General features: G+C 47.4%; 1 protein-coding gene across 3 annotated transcripts; it reads left to right on the top strand.

Moving 5' to 3' along the window:
* The first annotated feature begins 23 nt into the window (after positions 1-23).
* MRPL14 (mitochondrial ribosomal protein L14) lies at positions 24-13,908 on the top strand. Of its 3 annotated transcripts, none has more exons than XM_011282209.3 (3): positions 24-159; positions 10,841-10,919; positions 13,432-13,908. In XM_011282209.3, exons 2-3 carry the CDS (start codon positions 10,849-10,851, stop codon positions 13,796-13,798), a joined length of 438 nt encoding a protein of 145 aa, XP_011280511.2. In that variant the 5' UTR covers positions 24-159; positions 10,841-10,848; the 3' UTR covers positions 13,799-13,908. The 3 variants fall into 3 exon arrangements, with proteins under 3 accessions (XP_011280511.2, XP_006931828.2, XP_044913543.1); XM_006931766.3 differs by having other exon boundaries at positions 121-275; XM_045057608.1 differs by lacking the exon at positions 24-159 and adding an exon at positions 4,414-4,558.
* The last annotated feature ends 258 nt before the right edge of the window (positions 13,909-14,166 follow it).

Below are 14,166 nucleotides of genomic sequence, written 5' to 3'. Positions count from 1 at the left end.
ACCCCCCACGCCAGAACACGCAAGGCGCGCGCGCACGCTCAGATCGGCGCTCGCCTGGCTGGGTCGGGCGCGCAGGCGCGGTGGAGAGGCCGCGTGGGGGAGGAAGGCGGCGCTGGGCCAGAGAGGCCCGCCGCGGGATATTCCGGGGCGGCGAGAGCGGTACGACCCTGTGACGGGGGGAATGGGCGTCACGCTCCTCCTTCCCCGCTTCCTTTCTCCCCTGCACTAGGGAAGGCGCACTCCCCGGGGTGGACGGGGAAAAGCCGGAGTGGGAGGTTAGTGGGCCCCCTTGGGGGCAGAGGGCCAGTGGGAGGGGTCAGAGTGGGGAGGGGAGGCCTCTGACCCCGGTCCCCGAGGGCGGCGGGGGCTCCCGGGGTCTCTGCACCCCGCGACCCCCGCTTGCGCTCACCTGCCCTTCCCAGGGATGTGGGGCTGGCTTGGTGAGGGGCGGGCTGCGGTCCAGCCTTGGCGAGTTGGCCTCCGGCCCGTTACCCAGCCCCGGCTCCTTGAGTTTGTCTGCTTCTCTTGTCTTCCCTTCCCTTTTCCAGCTTGGGTCTTGGGATGACTTTGTGACTCGTTTGCCAGGCGCTTCTGTGGTGTGGAGAGTGAGTCCACTGCCTTCACTGTCATGCCGATGAGTGGCTCCCCCCTGTTCCAGGGGGTTCCCTGGTTTCTCATGTCACCAGAGGCTGCATCAGCCAGGGATTAAGACTGGAAAGATGAAGAGAGGGGGAGAGAGGGGGGAACAGACAGGCCGTGTGTATCCTCTTTTATAGCACCTACACAAATAGATCACAGAGGCACGCAGAGCACCAACTTTTTCATTGAGTTTTGGGTTTCTGGAAGGCTCTGTCTTCCCTTCAGGCTTGAAGAGGGAGGTTTGGGAACAAAAAGGAAGTTTTGCGTTCCATACTGGGCAGTAAATGAACTTTGCCATCCTGGGAGATTGAATGGACTGAATTTATAAACGGGGTAACAAAAGGGCATATGATGGAGTCATGTTGGGTTACCTGGGAAAAGCTGGGAGATTGGGAGATACTTAAACCGGGGCTGCTGGACAGAGGAAGGGGCCCTGCTTACCTGGTTGTGTCCGGTTCTTGTGATTGGTCATTGTCTCTGCTGTCTGCTGGCTTTTTAAAGGGATCATTAAAAGCTTGTGGAATGCAACAGTAAGGTTTGATTTATTGCATTTCAAACTGAACTCCCATTCAAACTGAGTTCCATTGGTTAGTTGAAATCCAGTTTAGTGGATCACAGCCATCATTAAAAAAAAAAAAGGTAGAAGCCATCAGAGCGCATTTTACTTAGTAAGACCAAGTATTGTTTCTTGACAGTTGCTTCAGGTACACATACATTCATACGTATGTGAATGTGTCAAGTGTTAATACCATGTGTTTCTTTGTGTGTCACAGAAAACTTCGAAATGGATTGGTCTCCCTTATCTTCCTGTTGGCTGCCTTTCCTTCCTCAGCCTGAGTGTTCAGTCATTTGAAAATGTACACAAGGACTCAGCCCACTGGGAACGTACAGTAAAGAGCAGAGTGTGTCTCTTTAGAGAGGTACTGCCCAAGAAGAAGGACAATTTACTCTTCACTCGTGGAGATACACGCAGTTGAAGAACAAGCATTTTGTTGGAGTAGGAAGTACGTTGGTTTACTTAGGAAGGATAGAAAGGAGGATGAACCTGTCTTTGGTACACTCTCTGGTGGTCTTTGTAAGTTTGGATTCCGGGAGTTGTTTTGAGAGGGAGCAAGGAGTTCAGATGGAAAGGGGTCTGCTCTGGTTTTTGTTTTTCCGTGGATGGAATTGTTCATTTAACGCTTAGAGCTTCTTGGGTGTATGTTTCCTAAGGACATTTTTGCATATGATGTTGATTTTATGGTTGTAAAGCTGGTGTGATCCATTGCCAAATAGCACTTGTCATGGAAGTGGATCTCTGATGATCACTACAAGGTGTTTCTTATGTATTACTATTTTTTGTAAGTTTAGTTCTTTATTTTGAGGGAGAGAGAGTGTGTGTGCATGAGTGGGGAAAGGGGCAGAGAGACAGGGAGAGAGAATCCCAAGCAGGCCTGGGGCTGTCAGCGCAAAGCCTGATGCCGGTCTCAATACCATGAACTGTGAGATCACGACCTGAGCCAAAACCAAGAATTGGATGCTTAACCAACTGAACCACCCAGACACCCCTATGTATTACTATTTCTTAATCTGAACATGTGGGGGATTCCCGGTCTATTTCTGCCTGTGCCTAATTAAGGTTTTTAAACCACATATTACTGGAGAGAAGAAGGAACTTTTCAAAAAGCCTGAAATGATAATTGAATCAAATGTGCTGTGGAATCCATGAAGAAATGGTGGCCAAAACATTTTATTATTGCTCCTGAATGTCAGGGATAAAAACCTTGCATGGAGTCCATTTTCGGGTGGTACTCTGTTGGGTGCTAGACATGAATATTTAGGCTCTCCTCGACATTTAGAATCTTAGATGATGTAAAAGTCCTTTAAAACCTATTTTGTCCCAATTTTGTGTTGTGGAAAATGGATTTTCCTTTTGTTTTTGTTACTTGGATAGTTATTATGGCTGTGTGGCGGGGGGCCTTGGGGCCCCCAAAGGTCTCTTTTTGAAGGTCTCAAAAATCAGGTTACAAGTTAGCCTTCCTTTTAGAGGTTATGAGTTAGCCCTCATTTTAGAGGCTGATGGTTTTCTTTGGGTTGTACCTCACCGTTGTGCGATTTTACATGTGTATTAGCAATGACAACCAGGTTGGAAGAGAGAACTGATTCGAATTCCAGAAATGTTGCTCTGGGTGAGGTAATATGCTTTCTTTCTTTCTTTTTTTTTTTTTTTAAATTATTTTTTTTAATGTTTATTTATTTTTGAGAGAGACAGAGACAGCATGTGAGTGGGTTGAAGCAGAGAGAGAGGGAGGTACAGAATCTGAAACAGGCTCCAGGCTCGGAACTGTCAGCACAGAGCCTGACGTGGGGCTCAAACTCACGAGCTGTGAGATCATGACCTGAGCCGAAGTTGGACGCTCAACCGACTGAGCCACCCTGGCGCCCTGGTAATATGCTTTCTTATTAACACATCAGTTAGCTCATTATTTATTCCTGAAACACAACTCAGAGTGGGAAAGTCCCCCTGTCAAAAACTTTCTAAAAATCATTTATGTCTTTAGAAAAGGGAAGGAGCACTTTTCCACGTTTACTTTTAGCTGAAAAACACTTTTAGGAGTGAGTGACCCATAGTGGGGGGCACCTGGATGGCTCAGTTGGTTAAGGGTCTAACTCTTGATTTTGGGTCAGGTTATGATCTCTGTTTGTGAGATCAAGCCTCATGTCTGGCTGTGCACTAACAGTGAGAAGCCTGCTTGGGATTTTCTCTCTCACTCTTTCTGCTCCTCCCCTACTTGTGTTGTCTCTCTTTCTCTCTCTCTCAAAATAAACAAACGTTAAAAAATTTAGGGGCACCTGGGTGGCTCAGTCGATTGAGTGTCCAGATCTTGGTTTCAGCTAAGCTCATGATCTCGTGGTTCGTGGGTTCTTGCCCCATATCAGGCTCTGCACTGGCAGCGTGGAACCTGCTTGGGATTCTTTCTCTCCCTTTCTCTGCCCCTCCTCTGCTTGTGCTCCTTCTCTCTCTCTCAAAATAAATAAACATTAAAATTAATCAATTAATTAATTAAAAGACATACCCATAGTGCTGCCTTGAGAATCAGGGAGCAAGGCTCTTCTCCCTGGTCAGCATCTGGGAAACAAAAAGCTTACAGTGCAGACCTGGTCCTTACTGGTTAATCCAGAGAGGGATTCCCCGCTTAAGATGACCCTCTTCATGAGGCCCGCTAAAGCATTTTCATTTCCATGCCTCTTCGCTCTTCACTATGACCCCTGCTTGACAGAGAGTTGCTGAGGCCTGGAGAGGTTGATTCCAGGGGAGGGTGAGGGTGGAAGGGATATGCTTTCCGTCAGCAGCATCCTCTCTTTGAGTCCAGGGGCTCCCCTAGGCTTTTCTTTTTCTCTACTGCCCGCCTGCCCAACTGACAGTTCCATAAACCTGGCTCCTTGCCACTGGCCCAGTAGAGGTACTAATGGGAAGGAAGTATGTAACTGATTAAGTAGGACTTAACTTTGCCTTATACAGTTTTTCTGAGTTTTGACCAAACCAAGATTGTTACAAACTTACTTCCGGAACTATAGGTGTTTGCACACCTGTGAGGTCAGGAAGGAGGGGGAGCAAGTCTAGAGTAGATAAAATCCACATATTGAAAAACCAACTTGAATAATTGAGAATTGTCATATACATTAAAGAACCACTATTTTATTTTTTTCAGTGTTTATTTTGAGAGAGAGTGTGCTCCCGCACACACAAGAGGGAGGGGCAGAGAGAGAGCCTGTGCTGTCAGTGCAGAGCCTGACGCAAGACAAGGGGGCTCCATTCGGTGAATTGACCTGAACCAAAATCAAGAGTCAGAAGCTGAATGGACTGAGCCACTACGGAGCCATCCAGATGCCCCAAGAACCACTATTTAAATACTTTTGTAACAGGGTGGAGCATAAGGTAAATAAATAAACAAGCCTAGGTCAAGGACCCTGGAAACATTTTATCTTTGTGAATCACATTGAGAAATGGGGTCCTCACTGGTAGCCTTTGTAGAAACAGCCCACTGTGCCTTGGAGGGATGCTTTGTTTATTGATAGTGATGCTGGGAAAACTGACACTTTGGCCGGTGAATGAGATCAGCTCAGCTTCGGTCCTAATCTGGGCTGGGTGTAGGGTAGATATTTATTGAAAAGACAGCTTTATTTTATTTTATTTTATTTTATTTTATTTTATTTTATTTTATTTTATTTTATTTTATTTATTTTTTAGAGAGCACAAGTAGGGAGGGGGCAGAGGGAGAGAGAGAGAGAATCTTAGGCAGGCTCCTAGCGCAGCGTGGAGCCCAACACAGGGCTCAATCTCACAACTGTGAGATCATGACCTGAGCCAAAATCAAGAGTCAGACCATTAACTGACTTAGCCACACAGGTGCCTATGAAGAGACAGTTTTTTAATTTCCGAGTTTTAAAAGATTTGACAGAGGAGAAAGAGCGCTTGCCCTCTGTGTGGCATGCTTGTTTCTGTGAAGTTTATTAATGGTTAAAGCAGCATCTTAGCTGCGTAGGGTACAGTGGAAACAGCTTTCTGACCTTGGACAGTCGACAAGTTGCTTAGCATTTTGGACTTCATTTCTTCATTTGCAAAATGGTACTTTACTGAGCCCCCAGAACTATTCAAAACCCTTAACAGAGTCAACCCCTTACAGACTGTTGCCCTTTATCATTTGTCTATATGTTTCTGTTCGGTGCTCAAGAAGGGAATCATCCGGGGGCTCCTGGCTGGCTCAGTCGGTAGAGCACGCAACTCTTGATCTTGGGGTTGTAAATTTGAGCCCCCCACGTTGGGTGTAGAGATTACTTAAAAATACAATCTCAAAAGAAAAAGTAACCACCCAACAAAATGATCTATGAAAGTACTTTGAGAATTGTAGCATGTTATACTTGTGTGAGGTTAAAAAAAAAAAACCCACAAAATTTCCTAAAAGAGAATAATTGGGCAACAAAACAGTAATGAGTTTTAAAGCAACAAGTAGGAGTACTTATTGGTACAGAAAGATTGGGGTGAGATCTGCAGGAGATGGGAGGGACTCCTGCATGATAGGTCAGGGAGTCCTTTTTTTGATTCCTGGAAGCCGACAAGCTTCTGCTTTTTCCTGCTTTAATTAAGAAGGACATTTCTATCCTTACGGTAGGTGTATTTCCTTTTTGTGGCTGGGCCTTGCATTTGTATAGTGTTTCTTTTCATTTACTGACATGTCCTTTGAACATGCCTATGTGATTGTGCTGAACTTTTAATTTTTGTCTCTTTTCTTAAGAGTCCGTTCCTCTTTAGACGGCTGTATATGGTACCTAACATGCCAGGCACTTAAAGATGGAAATTGTTCAGGTGGAAACAATGAATAAATAAATATATATGTATATTTAACATGTATCTGTGACACTAAGTATACCATTTTGCTACTCCTTGCTCGAGGAATGGTACATTCCTGCTTTCCACAAAGCACCAGAGGTATAGGCTCTTTCTGTCTGCTTTTCCAGCTTAGTCTCTATGTGTTAAAATTAGCTAAACATGTTCATTGTGTCTTGGAAGCTTCCCCAAGTCTCTAGGAGCCAGAGTGAAGGGCACAAGAAAGACCCCCCCCCCCCCCCCAGCATGGGGCCTCTCTGGGACTGGAGCAGGAATGAATTGCAATTGTAGATTAATTGTATTCATTTAACAGATACTTAGTGAACTCCATTTGGATACATTGTGCTGAGCCCTCTGAGTGTGCAGGTCCCTGCCCTCACTGAGTGTCTTTCTGATGGGACCTATAGGGCCATGCTAAGTAAAATACTCACCTGCTTGGCCCTCCCTGGCCTCCAAAACCGAAGGGAGATCTTAAAGCTAAACCAGGATGGAAAGTGAGCACAATTCTTGGATTTTATTAAGTAATCTCTTTCATTCCTCCCCTCCTTCCTCCTCTTGCTCCCCCATCCCCCTCTCCCTGGAGAGGTTGTGATTCATACTCTAAACCTGGAGGGCAGTACTTGGTGCTGACCAGGAAGTGGCATGAAAAGCCATCTCTGGCACTGGAGTCTTCCGAATAGCTGGCCTCTGAGTGAGAGTGTTGTAGAGGAGGAAATATCATTGGGGTTAGTTTCCCGTGCACACAAGACTCAGAGTGACATTGCTTGTGAAACAAAGCATTATATATAGACCGCTCTGAAGTGAATCAGGGCTGTGTCTGCATGATGGGTTTATGCTAGGAAATAACATCAGGGTCAGTTGGAGTTGCTTTGAAGTAAATTGCTGCTTCCATTATTACTCTTGCCTGATCCGAACCAGTTATCTAGTGGTGGGATGAGGGACCTTTCCACAGTGGGCACTGTAGGCACTGGGCCCAGGAGATGATTCCAGGGGCTGGTATACATGGCACGGGCTAATCCTCCCATGACTAGCACCATGGTTCTCCCAAAGCATGTTTGCATGTGATGTCCTGGTTCCTGATACACAGATAACAGCTCTACAGGGTCTGGATTTCCTTCTGTGTGGAGCCGTGGGTGCGGGGAGTCTCTCTTTCTGTTGGCTACCTCATTTTAAAATTTTTAAAAAATTTGCCCTCGGGGGAGGGGCAGAGAGAGGGGAAGACACAGAATCCGAAGCAGGCTCCAGGTTTTGAACTGTTAGCACAGAGCTGGATTCAGGGCTCGAACTCAGGGACTGCGAGATCATGACCTGAGCCAAAGTCAGACGTTTAACTGACTGAGTCACCCAGGTACCCTGGCCACCTCATTTATTTTATTCAACAGGTATTCATTGCACTCCTATTCTATCAAGACCTGCTGGGGTGGGTGGGAGTAGAGGGGACCACAGATTTTTTTTTTTTTTTTTTTTGAGAAATAAGGGACACGTGTACAGTAAGTGAATATATTTGGTTCGTGTGTGCTTTCAAGTTCATGGGAATGCTTACTGCTGTCCATTTGATGTCTTAAGTCCTTTGGGTGTGGAAGTCACTATCAGATCCACTGAAGGGCTAGTGAAAAGTCTTTGAATTGGACCTTTTCTTGTGAAAATGGAAGTACCTGCTGGAGATGTCAATGTATTACTTCTGTGTCTGAGTGCAGTACATATAATCCTCGTGATCTGAGTCTATATGACCCCTGAATTCCTGTAGTGAGTTCAGATGCCACGTTATCAAGATCTCTGCAGAGTCTCTGAGTTTTGGAGAGTAGCAAGGACTGGAATGTTAAGGGTTATCAGCCTTATCTCAAAAAAGTATCTAAATTTATGCGGTGACTGAGTTTGGATAGTGAACGTTGGCGCTGTGAGAGTTCCTCTGGCACAGGATCCCCAGATGTCCTCAGTGTGCAGGAGGGGTAGCAAGTGATGCTGTGGTTTTACACAAGGCTGCCTGGGGGAGATGCGATTGGCACTAGGGCAGATTTAGCTGGGCAGAGCTGGGCATAGGTTGTGGGGGCGGCTTGTGAGCAAGGCACGGAGAGGAGGTCTGGCTTTGGGTTTGTGCCCAGACTGCCCTGTGGATTTTAGAGAGGTGCCTCGAGTCGTGGGTTTGTTGTACCCAAGTCGGGAAAGTTCTGGGAAGCCCCCGGCACTTCGGCAGCCCTGGGACTAACGTAAGTGTCACTGAGGAAGAGGTGCGGTGTGAAGAGGCAGGGTGTTGCAGTTCTCGGGAGAGGGAATGTGGGTGGGTGGTGCTGGGCTAATCTTGAGGGTTCTGTGGAGGAGCTGAGGAGCCTCTTTCCTCCCTGGGAGTGAGAACAAGGGCCCGCCAGCGTCAGATGGGAAAGCTTGGCTGAGATCGGAGGTAGCCGCCGCCTGGACCAGACGGACTGCTTTTCAGAGCCTTTTTTTTTTTTTAGGCCAATTTTTAGTTACTGCTCAGAGTGTGGAACTCTTCTTGCCACCTACACTACACATTGTCCTCAAAAACTTAAATTGGATTAAAGTGAATAATTTTCACCTGGTGCTTATATAGTTCGGTTGATTCAGCAAGCATTGGGTTGGGGATGAGTAAAATGTGTATGTGATACCAGAGATGGAATGGGGATGATTTAACAGTTGGAAAAATACTAATAGTAAAATTAAAGTTAAACCACGTTAACTGTTGAGTAAGAGCACGGGTTCAGATTTCAATTTTGTCACTCCTGGCCGTGTGACCTTGGGCAAATTATCTAACCTCGCAGGGCCTCATTCCTTCATGTGTGAAATGAGGCTGATACTAATACCTATTTTATAGTTTTGTGAGGCTTAAAGAAGATGATAATGTAAAGCACTTAGTCTAGTGCCTGATGCTTTATAACTATTAGGTAAATTTTCATAAAGAAAGAAAACCGAGAAAGACCAGATGACCCTTAAAACTGCTTCTTGCCCTAAGCTCCCTTTTGAGAAGTGAGCTTTGCATGGTAGAGTGAAGCTGTACAGTGTGTGGGAAGACCCTCGGGCTGAAGCTGGGCCCGGGTCTGGTTCTGGTTCTGGTTCTGCCCATGGCCAGCTGTGGGGCTTCAGAGAGAGACACACACACACACACACACACACACACACACACACACACACACAGAATCCGAAGCAAGCTCCAGACTCTGAGCTGTCAGCACAGAGCCCGACACGGGGCTCAAACCCATGAACCGTGAGATCATGACCTGAGCCGAAGTTGGATGCTTAACCAACTGAGCCACCCAGGCACCCTGTCCTTTGTTGTTTTCATCTTTTTTTTTTTTTTTTTAATGTTTGTTTATTTTTGAGAGAGTACAAGTGGGGAAGGGGAAAAGAGAGAGGGAGATAGAGAATCCCAAGCAGGCCCCGTGCCATCAGTAAAGAGCCTGATGCGCGGCTCAAACCCACAAACTGTGAGGTCGTGACTTGAGCTGGAGTCAAGAATCGGGACACTTAACCAGCTGAGCCACCCAGGCTCCCCCATGCTCTGTCCTTTGCATGGCTTATCTCATGACCAGCTGTCTGTAGGTGTTCCAGATGGGGAAATTGAAGCTCATAGTTCCTTGTCCAGGGTCACCTAGCTATAAAGGTAAAGCTGGCCTCTTCTGATTGTCTTTGATTCGGTATGTCAGACGTTAGTAGTTCTAGAATTTAGCTGCCTTTCTTTGCATTTAATTTTCTGGTCATAACTACATTTTGGCCAATGCTTCCTGGGTTGTCTTAAGGAAAACACTGGAGAATAAGCTTGTAATTTGAGGCTAAATTGTAGTTAATAAGCATTTCTGGAGTGTCTAGATGTTTCTGTGGAAGTAAATAGTGGCTCCCGCTCCCACCCTTGTTAAATAAAATCTTATCTGAGGTGCTTTGAAGTTACAGGAGGGAAGGCTGTGTGTAAATACTCCAGTGGTAGAGGCCTTTCTCAGCAGAAAGTTCTCGATGAGGCCTTCGGTAGCCAAATATTTGGATAGAAGAACAGGCATGTTTTGCAGCTAGAATTGCTGGCTGGCTATAGGATTTTCTTAAACGTACCCCTAACTGATGCCCAGGTCTTGCAGGCAGCTGGGGCTGCCATATTTGTTGGGGCTAGGGAGCTGTGGGGTTGGGGTTCTGCAAGTTGGAGAGGTCGGTTTGAGGTTGGTGTTTGTTCTTCTGTCTCCACCTTGTTGTCCCAAACACGGCTTTCAGCTGTAGAGTGGGGTAGGTAATTTTTCTGTGTTATATTGTTGTTTGGGAGACTGACCCAGATAGAGGCTTTGGTCGGTGACGTGGCGAGGGCATCCTTTGGCTCTACTTGACTAGCCTTGAGCTATCCAGGTGTTCTGGCTTTTATATCTGGGGAAAGGTGATATGGTGACAAGACAAGCTGGCAGTTGGTCAGGTAGTCTGCTTTCAGGGAGTAAAAGTTCTGGTTTCAGGAGACACAGGAGTGTCAGAGGCACTGGTGTGTAGGCTCTCCTCTGTGGAGGACTTGGGAAGGGGTCACTGGCTGGTTGTGTACCAGAGGATTCCTGCTTTCTTCCTGCCGATGGAAGTCTGTAACCAGGAAGGCATCCTCTGTGCTATTGTATTATAGCAAGAACTGCTGTGGGCCGTGCCAGCTCTCTGACCCCAGTGAGAATATGAATCAGCAAAACTGGAGCTAGAGTTCCACCTAATCATCCGTGTATCTTTTAACCACTAAGATTTATATTTAGTGACTAATGATCTTATGCTAGAAGTACCACCTCCCACACGAGTCCCCAGCAGGTTGGCTCTGAGTAAGGACACTGACTTAGAAATAACCCCTTTCCCCCTCTTTTCCTGCAGGATTTGGCATGGCTTTCTTTGCTGGGCTCTGGTGCCCCTTCACCCGTGCAGGCAGAGCCCTCAGCCAGCGCAGTTTCAGGTAACTTTCCCATTCGGTTCTTAAAGCTGTGTCTTTGAGTAAACCTCCCATCAGGGCTGGGCATCACATGACTCGAAAGGGAGTGGGAACCCAGAGAGGTAGGCTTGGCATCTGGGAAAGCTTAAGGGGCCAGAGCGGCTGGGGTTTGGTCAGGTCAGGTAAGAGGATTGGTAAGGAGGTGACTTTGCTGTTGGAGGTAGGGTAGGGAGTGGCCTACGGTATATGTAACTTCGGTCCTTGCTGGACTCTGACATTTCTTGACCTTGTCATTCCCCCAGTGCATGAAAACCTTTTCTTTTAAAAATGGAATCTCTTTTTATTTTTATTTTTTTAATTTTTATTTTTAACGTTTATTTATTTTTGAGACAGAGAGAGACAGAGCATGAACAGGGGAGGGGCAGAGAGAGAGGGAGACACAGAATCTGAAACAGGCTCCAGGCTCTGAGCGGTCAGCACAGAGCCCGACGCGGGGCTCGAACTCACGGACCGTGAGATCATGACCTGAGCCGAAGTCGGACGCTTAACCGACCAAGCCACCCAGGCGCCCCTGGAATCTCTTTTTAAAAAGTTACATGCTTACTACCAAAACTCAGGCATGGTGGAAGTATGACAGCCTCCCCTCCTTATAGATGCTAAGCCAGGACGCAGAGCACCGGGTGTGTTCCTGTTGGCAAACGTGCCTTCTGGCCCCATTCGTGCACTCACTCCCTGGCGTTTACTGAGCACTGTGCCTAGGGTTGGTCATAGATGAATAAGAATTGCTTCCTGTCCTGAAAGAGTCTTCACAGTTGGCCACAGGAGCAAACTTGGAAACAAATAACTCTGAGGAAATGTGACCAGTATAATAATAAAGGTTTGTACGGTGCTTTGGATGGCTTGAGACAGGAGCTGCTAATGGACGAGGAGGGGGAAGGGAGAGTGGAGGCAGCCTTCCCACAAGGGAAGTGGGAGCAGGCCCGTCCAGGCCTCCAGGGCGGGCTAAGAGGCATGGTGTGCCCGGAGGGCACAGGTCACTCTGGTCAATGGGAAGAGGTTGTGGACCTCAGCAGGTAAGGGGGGGCCAGACTGTCGACAGTGTAGACAATGGTGGACCACTGTACAGTTTTAAGTGGTGGTGGGGGTGGGGGGGTTGGCCTCAGTTTAATGTTCTGATGAGAGCCCTTGGTCTGCAATGTGAGGCACACAGAACCACTTGGGACACTAATGTAACAGTCTTGGCGCAAGAGAGAAAGCTGTGGAACTGACAGAGTGTTGGTGGGGTTGGAGGGAAGGGACAGAGGGGCTTTGCAGGTAGTGGCAATAGGACTTGGCAGCCAGGGTGTTGATGGAGAGAGAGGTTTATGGCTTGGGGGCTGGAGAAGCCATTTTCTAGAAAGAAAATATGGCAGCAGGGGGAGGTTTGCAAGGGGAGACGATGAGGTGATTGTGGGACCTACTGAGCCTGCAGTATCAGTAGGACACGTCGCGGGGAGCTTGGAGTGAATGCAGGGCTAGAGTACAGGCGAGAAGTGGGGCCGGAGATGAAATTTACTAGTTGGAAGCAGAGGCAACCAATGAGATTACCTGGAGCAGGCATGTGGAATTCGAGGGGAGAGCCTAGGATTACCCGGGACAATGCCAGCACTTCAGGAAAATAGAAATCCACCTGTTATCAGACTGCTTAATAATAGTTTGTCTGCCTTTAATAGGTATTCTTTAAAACAAATTCCAGGGGCGCCTGGGTGGCGCAGTCGGTTAAGCGTCCGACTTCAGCCAGGTCACGATCTCGCGGTCCGTGAGTTCGAGCCCCACGTCGGGCTCTGGGCTGATGGCTCGGAGCCTGGAGCCTGTTTCCGATTCTGTGTCTCCCTCTCTCTCTGCCCCTCCCCCGTTCATGCTCTGTCTCTCTCTGTCCCAAAAATAAATAAACGTTAAAAAAAAAAAATTAAAAAAAAAAAAAAAAAAAAAAAAAAAAAAAAAAAAACAAATTCCAGTCTAGTGGGGCAAATGCATCGAGACAAAAGATTGTTACCTTGACTTATTTCTGGTTTCTCCTATATTATGTCAGGGGACCCCCTTAGCAAACCTACTCATGTTGTCTAGTTCCCAGCAACACACAGATGGGAAGTTTGGGAATCGGTGTATTGTGGGGGAGCAGGTTTTGCAGGCTAGGTAATGGGTGAGGCCTGGCCCGTAAAATATTCCCTTAATCCTCAGAGTTCTTTTGAATACTAAAGGCTTTCAGTTAGGTGGCCATGAAGATCGTTGTAACAGAGAATCGGGTTCTCCTTAAAACCCCTCCAAGGTGAGATGTTGACCTGGCAGCAGAAGCTTTTGACCGTGAGGAAACTGTCTTGGTCACAGAGAAGTCTTCACGAGAACCCGACTTTCCGACTTTCCGTCAGGGCCCTGGGTTTTGCTCTGTTCAGCATGTTGTTGCTAACGTTTGATCTCTCCCAGGCCTTGCCCTCTGAGGCCTCTGCACCCTGGCCAGGAAAGATACAGACTTCAGACATTTTTTCTCTTTCCCTAGCACCACTGGGAGCCTCGATGCAATTCAGAAGATGACGCGCGTACGTGTGGTGGACAACAGTGCCCTGGGGAACACCCCATACCATCGCCCTCCTCGTTGCATCCACGTCTATAACAAGAGTGGGGTGGGCAAGGTGGGTGACCAGATACTGCTGGCCATCAAGGGACAGAAGAAAAAGGCACTCATTGTGGGGCATCGCATGCCTGGTCCCCGGATGACCCCCAGGTTTGACTCTAACAATGTGGTCCTCATTGAGGACAATGGGAACCCTGTGGGGACCCGAATTAAGACACCCATCCCCACCAGCCTGCGCCAGAGGGAAGGTGAATTTTCCAAAGTGCTGGCCATTGCTCAGAACTTTGTGTGAGCAGTGGCCAGGCCACTGGCTGCACTGGGACTCATGGGAGGGGACTCGGGGCCTCATGCCAGGGAACAGTGTCCTGTGAAAAAATAAACCTTTTCCTGTGTGTTCCTTCCCGAGCTTTCTGGGATGTAGTCATGAGGTAAATGGCACCAAAGCAGTTAAAAGGTGGCCAACCCTTGTCTGGCCACACAAGATGGCGGTCTTTGCAGGAAGTAGCCTATGAGCCCATCCAGGATTGTCAAGCTCTGGAGAATGGATGTACAAATGCCAATTCATACGTGTGCACTTGGACTTTGTCACTTTCTAACCAGGCAAGATTTTATTTTGTTTTATTTTTTTGCCAGCCAGCAATTTTTTTGTGTGTCAGAGGG

The sequence above is a fragment of the Felis catus genome, chromosome B2 (assembly GCF_018350175.1).
Source record: "Felis catus isolate Fca126 chromosome B2, F.catus_Fca126_mat1.0, whole genome shotgun sequence".
Lineage (NCBI taxonomy): Eukaryota > Metazoa > Chordata > Mammalia > Carnivora > Felidae > Felis > Felis catus.
The sequence above is the reverse complement of the archived record's forward strand: the minus strand, read 5'-3'. Positions and strand labels throughout refer to the sequence as shown.

Bases quoted from the DNA above. Each gene is read 5' to 3' on its own strand.
- MRPL14 (XM_011282209.3), top strand. From the start codon at position 10,849: ATGGCTTTCTTTGCTGGGCTCTGGTGCCCCTTCACCCGTGCAGGCAGA. The intron at 10,920-13,431 runs GTAACTTTCCCA...CTCTTTCCCTAG, and splicing joins CTCAGCCAGCGCAGTTTCAG to CACCACTGGGAGCCTCGATG.